This window comes from Mya arenaria, chromosome 4, assembly GCF_026914265.1.
Source record: "Mya arenaria isolate MELC-2E11 chromosome 4, ASM2691426v1".
Classification (NCBI taxonomy): Eukaryota; Metazoa; Mollusca; class Bivalvia; order Myida; family Myidae; genus Mya; species Mya arenaria.
In genome coordinates this window covers 46,203,176-46,213,097 of record NC_069125.1, presented here as the reverse complement: position 1 = coordinate 46,213,097, position 9,922 = coordinate 46,203,176, and the positions used below count along the sequence as shown (strand labels likewise).

At 36.8% G+C, this 9,922-nt stretch overlaps 1 protein-coding gene across 3 annotated transcripts; it reads left to right on the top strand.

Moving 5' to 3' along the window:
• The first annotated feature begins 5,680 nt into the window (after positions 1-5,680).
• Positions 5,681-9,669, top strand: LOC128230466 (amiloride-sensitive amine oxidase [copper-containing]-like). Of its 3 annotated transcripts, none has more exons than XM_052942742.1 (3): positions 5,681-6,404; positions 6,866-6,947; positions 7,450-9,669. In XM_052942742.1, exons 1-3 carry the CDS (start codon positions 6,364-6,366, stop codon positions 9,547-9,549), a joined length of 2,223 nt encoding a protein of 740 aa, XP_052798702.1. In that variant the 5' UTR covers positions 5,681-6,363; the 3' UTR covers positions 9,550-9,669. The 3 variants fall into 3 exon arrangements, with proteins under 3 accessions (XP_052798702.1, XP_052798700.1, XP_052798701.1); XM_052942740.1 differs by having other exon boundaries at positions 5,681-6,409; XM_052942741.1 differs by having other exon boundaries at positions 5,681-6,409; positions 6,856-6,947.
• Positions 9,670-9,922: the final 253 nt, after the last annotated feature.

Genomic DNA, 9,922 nt, shown 5'->3' with positions numbered 1-9,922 from the left:
TTGCGGAACCCGAAGGACACCGCCGTCTCCTACTTCGCGCACATGACGGTCATGAATATCTACAACTACACCGGCAAGTTTACGGACTGGATCGGACCTTTCGCCCAAGGGGAAAGTACGCCTCAGTAGTTCAATATACTTTTTTAAGAATAATAAAGGTTGCAATTTGTGACGATGGTCAAAGTACCTACAAATACGACACGTGTGTCATAAAGTTTGGGTTAGCCTATACGTACTGTTCCTTTTAGCATTTTTTTTCTCACAATAAACAACTTCATAGTTGTTTTTTAAAGTAAATTTGAAACGCTAGTGAACGCAGTCATTTAAGGAATGGAAGTTAAGGTGTAAATAGTTATAAGTGCATGTAGATAGATAAATAAGCATTTCAAGTAACTGATACTTCATGGTTTTAATTAAATTGAGAATAAGCATAAAAATCTGAAATTATTTGCAAAGGAATTCATGAGATGCATATACTATATTTAAATGCGCCTGTTATTTCGATGTACAATAGCATGCTTATACTCACTTAACGTAGCAGGCCGAAAACCTTTCCACACTTTAAGCGCTTTGATTTCCAGTGGAGTACAACTCGTACGCGGACTACCTGAACGAGTGGCAGCAGAGGCGGGGCTGGGGTACCCTCTACATGTCATGTACTTCGAGGACCTGACAATGGTGAGTACGGGTTTTTCGCAGCCTACCTGAATGAGTGGCAGCAGGTTATGGAAGCGGGACGATGAACACGCTACATGTCATTTACTACCTGGTAATTACCTGAAAATTATTAGAAGAGCCACAAACCCGTCGATCTAAATGAGTGGCATGAGTTTATAGAGACGGGGTAGGGTTACCTGATCGAGTGGGGCGTGGCCGGGTACCTGCTATACGTCAAGTATTTTAATAACCTGAAGTTGGTAAATACATGCCTAACCCCGTCTACATAAAATGAATGGGGTGGGGCCGGGTCCCTGCTACGAGGCGACCCGGGCTGCCATCCTTGCTCTGTGCGACTTTCGTAATATGCGGAAGGACAAACCAGAAATGGTGCCATCCGTGCAGCATTTCAAAAATAGCAACCTGTTGAAGGAGGGCCATTCCTTCTTCAGGAAAGGTTTGTTAAAGATTACTCTTAAGATTTACATACATGTTAACTAGTCACTCTTTCTTGAAAGGTAGGAAAGTCTTCTTAACTCTTTTTTCAGAACATTTTTACCCTTACTTTCTTTTCAGACATTATAAATGAATATCAATTGTCATTCAAGATTCTGGAAAGGCTACTCTTTTAACACAAACTGTTTGGCAGTTTTCATTCAAGAAAGTTGTTTTCTTTCTTTTATAGAAAATAATTATCATTAAATTGACAAGTACTTATAATACTTATTATTATATTATAATACTTGGTAGTACACTTTTGTATTGCATTCGAAATTAACCATGTATCTATGTTGTTTTGAATATAACAAGGTCATATAACTCTTGTCATTATTGCATGCAAGTATTCTTGTGCCCTCCCCTCCTTCGGTACGACTTTGTTCGGGAACGTTTATGTACGTCCAAATTATTTTGGACTTCTTTCATATTGTTAACTATATAATCATACAATAAATATTGGCTGGTGTTTTCAATCCATTAAATTGTACTGTTTTTTGTCCCACAAATAAACTGCGGATATGTTGAGAGCGCAAATTTAAACACACAATTTATGAAGACGAACAAATTATAGTCGACTTATATAAAGCACTTTTGTAATGGGACAGGTAGACAGGGCTGGTCAACGTGGCGTATTTTATAACCTTTTTTGTTGTCGATTGTTTTCCTCCAACCCACCGAACCGCCTTCCTGCCTGTCCAATTCCAGTCATATTCCAGTCATATTTAATATCTACACTTAATCTTTGTCAAATGCTATAACCAAGGTAATGAGCAGCCAGAAAAGATTTTATATACGTCTTACTTTAAAGGACTTGTACTTTATTATTTGTTAATTCATACCATTTTCTTAATTATATAATTATACAATAAATATTGCTTGGTGTGGATGCACCAGTTCATTTCAATACAATAGCTGTTCGTGTTTCTTTTCTACTAAATGAACTCCGGATGTATATGTGAGAGCGGAACTATGAAATGATCGTCTCTTATTACTGAAAAGTGTGAAGAAAACATTCGTATTTAGTTGCTTTTACTGATTGAGACTATGTCAATGCGTGTATACCACGTGATAAATTACGTCATATATGCTACGTCGGAAGGCAACATTTTGCTTCGAATGAAAACTTTAAACAAAGATAACTTCCCCATTTCTCCACCATTTTAAATGAAACATAGCGCAGTCTACGCCGCTCACGGAGCCCCACCTTCGGTCTTTTACCAGAGTTTGATTGAGAATTTGGTTTCTTAAAACACTTCGACAAACCTTTTCACAATACGGCCGTCTGACGAAGCATTGTCAAAACATTTCGGCGACAGGTTTGTCGAAGTGTTTGGTGAAACTAATCACCTTATCAAACTCCGTTAATAAAACGAAGGCGGGGCTGTTTAAGCGGTATAGACTGCACTTTGTTTCATTTAAAATGTTGTAGTAAAATAAAAGTTATCTTTGATTTAAGTCACATTGACAGTATATAAAGGAAACGCGTTCTGGATGTTGGACATTGTCTTATTTTAAGGATATTTCAGAACATATTGAAACGTATTTGAGATACAAAATATATTGGTTAAAAGATGATTGATTTAATCTCAATAGCAAGTGATGTCTGGTTCAAGTTAATTTGTCGATTTGAGAAGAAAGTGTGGATCGAACCCATGACCTCTAGAATGAGAGACGGACACCTAAACCACATCATATTTATATGTTCGGTTGGTGCTTTGAGCTTGGATTAAACCTAATGAGCATGGATTTAACTATATGAGCTTGGAATAAACCATGTGAGCATGGACTAAACCATGTGAGCATGTACTTAATTATGTGAGCATGTACTTAACTATGTGAGCTTGTACTTAACCATGTGAGCATGTACTTAACCATGTGAGCATGTACTTAACTATGTGAGCTTGTACTTAACCATGTGAGCATGTACTTAACTATGTGAGCATGGACTAAACTATGTGAGCATGTACTTAACCATGTGAGCATGTACTTATTCATGTGAGCATGGACTAAACTATGTGAGCATGTACTTAACTATGTGAGCTTGTACTTAACCATGTGAGCATGTACTTAACCATGTGAGCATGGACTAAACTATGTGAGCATGTACTTAACCATGTGAGCATGTACTAAACCATGTAAGCGTGGAGTAACCATGTGAGCATGTACTGAACCATGTGAGCATTACCTCAACCATGTGAGCATGTACTTAATTATGTGAGCATGGACTAAACCATGTGAGCATGGACTAAACCATGTAAGCGTGGAGAAACCATGTGAGCATGTACTGAACCATGTGAGCATTACCTTAACCATGTGAGCATGTACTTAATCATGTGAGCATTGACTAAACCATGTGAGCTTGTTCTTAACCATGTGAGCATGTACTAAACCATGTGAGCGTGAACTTAAACTTGTGAGCTTGGACTTAAGAAAGTGAGCATGGACTTAACCATGTGAACATGAACTAAACCATGAAGAAAGTTTATTCAAGGAAATATAACACATAATATAGATTTGAAATAGGCCAACATGACCCGTGATCAAATTCATCGAATACAATAGCTTACGTATACAAATTCAAATTCAAATAGCGAACAAGTAAACAAGTATAATTGTATCAAATAAATAGCAGCTGTACCTAGGAGAGTTTGATAAACATATCATAAATACATAAATTATCTTAACTATGAAATATTATATTTATATCATAGTATTAACAACAGTGTCTACAAAATATAATAATACAACATGCATATGATATGTATTAAATTGAAGTTTAATTATTTTACAAAATATACTACTTGTGCGTTATATTCTTAGAAGTACAAACGTGTCTAACTTAAATGAATATGTCCCATTCCCACCCCCACTAAAAAAGTGAAAACGAAATATTAGGAGGGTTTACAGGGTAAAGCTATGTCGATCTTAGTATTGTTTTGCTTACCAAATAAAATGCATTGTGATTTCAAAGAAAATGTTATACAGCTGAAAGCACACATAGTTTCTACTCATTAGAAATTTATACGTGAACATACGTTTTCCTTATTTCAAATGCATTAAATATATATACAGCTAAATTGTTTAAGATGTTTGCATTTTCAGACTTTAGCAACAAAACTGCCTTAAACATGCTCGGTCTCTCCCTATAATATTTTTAATGTATTTACATCGTATGTCGTTGTACAAAAGACATTCAAATAACAGGTGCACTGGCACCGGATTTTCAAACTCAAACATTTTTTTTTTTTTAAATAAAAAAAATCTTATAATTCCTCACTTAAAATTATAATACCGAATATGTAAAAAAATATTTTTTTTTTATTTTTTTTTAAATATGCACTTTGTACTGTAGAATATACTAACATGGTATTGAACGTTTCTCTACCCGGGTCACGTAATCATCTTATTACTCAGTTCAAAAGATCTTCTCCAGATTGACAGTCATCGCAATCTAAGGACATGATATCCATCTTCAAAATACTCAACCCGAAGAAATTCGCCGGTCATACGATTTTTTTGACTTTATTCCCATTTTTCTTCCCATAACCTTTGAATACTTTCTGTCACAGCAATCTAATATTTTGAACCAGTATTTTAAAATGTACGTCAATCGCATAGAAAACAAATCTATTCTTTCTAATTCACCATATACGAAATCATTTTGTGTCGAAGTTTTAACCCCTAATAAGTTCTTACAAAACATTGTATGAATTCTTTCTATATTGTTGGCACTGGAAAATCCCAGACCTCACAACCATAAAATAAGATGGGCTTAGCTAATTTATCAAATAGATCTAACACATGTTCAGTTGATATGTTGGCAAAACTCTGAAGATACCTTTTTAGTTTAAAAATAGCCTTATTTGCCTGACCTGATAGTGTTTTATAACATTCCATAAAAGAGCCCCCAGATGTGAAAACAATACCTAAATAACAATATCTTGATACAACATCTATTTCTGAGTCACCATAATGGAATTTCAAATTTTGAGGTAGTCTACCGCCTTTCCTAAATACAACAACTTTAGTATTATCCTTATTTACAGATAGCTTCCATCTATTACAATAGTCATGTAAAATGTTTAAATTACGTTGCATTTCCTCACTTGTTTGGGCAAATATTACAATATCATCTGCATACATCAATAGAAATAACTTGATTGTATCAATTGTTGGAATTAACCATGTGAGTTTGGACTTAACCATGTGAGCTTGAACTAAACCATGTGAGCTTGGAATAAACCATGTGAGCTTGGAATTAACCATGTGAGTTTGGACTAAACAATGTTAGCTTGAACTTAACCATGTCAGCTTGGAATAAACCATGTGAGCTTGGAATTAACCGTGTGAGTTTGGACTTAAATAGTATTGGCAGAACTTGGCGTTGTACTATAAGAGGAGTGTTTTGGTATTGAAAATCTAATGTGTAAGCAATTATTATTTAGTTGAAATATACTTCTAACTGGGCACCAAGGTATTTTTCTTCTGAACATACAAGGAATGCACCCATATTTTGCTAGGCACTGAAACATTTTTGACATTGAGTTATACAATAAGAGATCTTACTGTATTTGCATTTCTTATCGTTTAAGCTCAAGGTGCGTTGGATTTGCAGTTGTTTGTTTATTTGATTCTAATAAGCCGGTGTAAATACAAAAATGAACTGGACACATTTCATTTATAGCAAAAGTCAGTTTGTATGAGGTTAACCATAACTGTCATTAACATTGTGTATAGTATACGTGAGCTAGTACACATTAAGGTGACACAGGAAATGAGCTCGCCGCAGTATTCATTTGCGAGGTTTGACAAGACTAGATGTAGTGTCGCTTCTTTAATTTAGCCTATCTGTATGTTGGTGACACACGGAAGAAGGTTGTTACAGATACCTGTTAAGCATACATTAATTACAACGAGGATTCAGGTGGAGTATGATCTTACACTGGGCAGTGAGGTTCGATATGGACTTATGAGTATTAAAGCTTGTTGCAAGTTATGTATCGCAAAAGAAAATAACATTTCAACGCAGTGCATGTAATAACACAAATACTAGTACATACGAAATGTGGTTCACATGCAGAGTGATTTAAAAAGGTGTTGCGTGATTGTGAACAAAAACATTAAAAAAAAACATGGCGCAAAGGAAATTAAACAAGGAACAGGTGCGCATGCCGGAAGGAGAAGAAGACGACGTCGTTACGTCATCGGATGACGACGAACTGGGCGCGGAAGAAGAGAGAGTACGGAAAGTCAGGTTTAACAAGCTGGTCATGGCTAGCTTTTATGTTTCTATTAAAATAACAAATATTTCGAGAGTGGGGTCGAACAGACTTAGCTCTCTGCTTTTCGCACGACACTTAGACCCATTTCTCTTGAAATAGGTTCTTAATTTGGTTTTTATACTTACTTGTAATGTTTTTGACACAAAACTTAAAGGTCTAACTGTGTGAATGCATCGTCAGATAATCCTGGTACTGACCTTTTCTGTAGTGATAACTGAATGTGTACACTGGGTCCCGTCGATGGCGTTGGTGATGATAATACTGACAGCAAACTTTACAGGCATAACTTTATACGCATATATTTCATTTACTAACTTTATTAAAAAAAGGTCAGGTGCAGATTTTCGAACTATTAAGAATCCATGGTCAGGTTAATTTGATCTAAAGTGCCACTAATAAAAATAGTTAAGCGATAAAGTTCATTTCAGGAAACTTCTTTCGAAGAAGCCCCGTCCGTCGGTGGTATCGATGTACTCCGTCCATCCATCTCCGAGGGTTTCCGTGTTTGAGGTAGGTAAATATATATGAGAAGACTGCACAAAAATATATCGGCCTCGTCTGTTTTCGTGAAATAATTCGTCATTACGTGTCCATTTTAAAAATATGTATGGGTTTAATGTACAATACATCCTACTTTCTATGTATAGAAAGACGTTCCCAAAACAGATTTTATTCGAGTTCACATGAATGTCACTGTGCTTTGTTTCATTTGCATAATTGTATTACAACAACCTTTAGTTAAATAAAAAGGACGCAGTTGACAAACGAAACCGTGTTTCATATTAAATGATATAAAGCCACAATGCGGTGTTAAGTTACTAGTATTTATAACATTGTATAAGCAGCTCTTCTTTCTGACCCATTCGTATACTCCCATTCACTAAGCATGAATTGGCTTTTGTGAAATACATCACGCAATTTCCCCCTTCTTTTGTTGAATTATATATGATATTATAGTTTTTTTTTGTTTTGTTTTTTATCATTCATCAAGTTAATGAGTATCTTTTTTCAGATTTCAAAATTTAATGTTGGGTATCTCCGCAAGAGGGCGAGCGAAGCTTCGTCTCGGGTCGGGTCTAAGCGATACGAAGTTGCCAAGTTTTGTAGTATCGGCCTGGCGTTCATCATGTTGGCTCTCATCAGCGCCGTAGTGTACCTGGTTACACGGTCGTGCATTTCGGACTGTGACTTCAACCCGGGCATCATTAATGACGTCATTTTCCCACGTGATCTAACAAATCCAGACGTATTCGATGACCTTACGTCCAGTGAATACCATTCAGTTTTAGACTTTCTTATGAGTAAACCAGAATTGAACTTGACTAACTTTGATGAAGCAACTGTTAGCAGTAATTATATTTATATGATTGAATCACACATACCACCAAAACAAGAAGTCATGAACTATTTTATGGGCAAAGGGAAGCGTCCATCCAGGGAGGCTAGAGTCACCGTTGTTTTCGGGAGTAGAGTTCCACCAACACTGGAAGATATCATTGTGTCTCCGACGCTATCGCCGAAGACATTCCGAAATCTTGGGTGCAAAAACTGTAATAATAATTCCTCATATTCAGCTAAACCAATAGATGCGATTGACAAGAAACAGTTGTCGGATACGCTGGAGACAATTTTTAGCTCCGTCGGGTACTTGATCGGTGAAATGCCAGGTTTCTCAACAAAGCAGTGCTCTCGGCCACGTGACTGCATTGCAACGGAGTATTTTGAAAGTAATTATAACGATGATGAGAGACGTTTCGTCTGGGTCAAGTTATTTACCAACTTTGTAAATGTTCCAAGGCAACCTTTGGGATTTAATATTCTTATTTATCAAAACAGTTTACATCCTCAACAAACGCAGGTCAGTCAAATCGTTTACAACGGTGTGAAATATTCAACTATCGAAGACTTTATGAGGTTAAATGTTCTAGGAAGACAGAGGGATATAGAACCAACTTATGCTGGAATTATAAAAGAGCCACTATACACTAACAGCATTTTGCTCGAAGGTCCCAAGTTGATCGACCCGGTAGGAAAGCGTTTTCGAATCAACGGTCAGATCGTTGAATACCAAAGATGGAGGTTCCATCTACATATGAGTGCATCAAAGGGTCTTAAACTGTTCAATATAATTTACGATGGGTCCATGATCATATACGAAGCCAGTGTAGAGCAGCTTGTTTCGCTTCCGGACGTGTTCCAAGCATGGCAGCCGCTTGGCGCATCCTCTTACTCTCTTGTTAGAGGTGTGGACTGCCCAGAAACAGCGGTCTACTTGACCTCAGATATGTTCGTAAATTCCGCAAAAATAACTGAGTACCCAAGTCATATATGTGTTTTTGAAAACAACGCTGGTATTCCCGCTAGGAGGCGCTTTTACACAACATCTGGCGAAGACCCAGGCGTCTACGGCGGGCGCGTTGACTACTTCCTGGTTGTTAGGACGATCGCGTCGCTAGGTGATTTTGATTACATCTTTGACTACACATTTCGCAATGACGGCCAGTTCAACGCAGAAGTGAAAACAAGTGCAGCCTACTCTGATCTTAATATTATCAACAGTGGCATCGGTGTAGTGAATGTCAATATATTTCAGTTTAAGGTTGATATTGACGTTAATGGCAAAAGGAATAATCGTATCTCTGAAGTGCGATTGATAAAGAATCCGGTCACCATGGACCCAGAAATGAAAGAGAGAGATGCTGCATTCATAGCTAATATAAATCACTTTGATAAAAGTAGTTTCAGCATGCAACATGGATATAATTCATCTAATATGTGGCTAGTTTATTCAACTAACTCATCTGGTGGGAGAACGAAATCATATCAAATAATAAACAACTCATACGATAAATCATTAGGAGACATAACACAAAATGTGCACAACCATGATTGGACAAAATACCCCCTTCTTGTGTCAACATATAAAGATAACCCAGACTCAAGTATTGGCCCAGAACCTCTAGCAAATGTAGTAAGTGACGTAAGACAAACAGACAAGGATATAGTGACTTGGATTACTATTGGGTCTATGTGCCCAGCTGGAGCAGGAGGCATGCCGTATTCATCCACGTCCACGTGCAGTACTTCATTCGCTGTCATACCACATAACTAAGCCAATGTTGATTCTCCTATTTTCTTCATAATATACTTCTGTTTTGTCGTGCATATTATTTCACGTTACCAACATGCTAAGCAAGATTTGTTTTATGATTAAATATGTATTTCTTGTGTATGGTGGTGTTATGTTTCTTTGAATACATGAATACATAACAACGTAATTTGATCATGTAGCAAATTTAGCCTTCACCAAACATTTACACGAGTTAAGCACATTTTCTGATGATCAACATTCTAATCCTGATTTACGACGACTGGTCGAGCAAAAGAAAACTCGCGTTCGATAGTTAAGCAAGTGTGACGGGATTTGATATACATGTTCATACGAGTATTGTCTGCGAACAAGTGCACCAAGTTTCATGATTCTA

What these genes read in the sequence shown, in the direction of transcription:
- LOC128230466 (XM_052942740.1), top strand. Translation starts at nt 6,288, where the DNA reads ATGGCGCAAAGGAAATTAAACAAGGAACAGGTGCGCATGCCGGAAGGA. An exon ending in GAGAGAGTACGGAAAGTCAG is followed by an intron (nt 6,410 to 6,865) that starts GTTTAACAAGCT and finishes AGTTCATTTCAG; the next exon opens with GAAACTTCTTTCGAAGAAGC. An exon ending in CGAGGGTTTCCGTGTTTGAG is followed by an intron (nt 6,948 to 7,449) that starts GTAGGTAAATAT and finishes ATCTTTTTTCAG; the next exon opens with ATTTCAAAATTTAATGTTGG.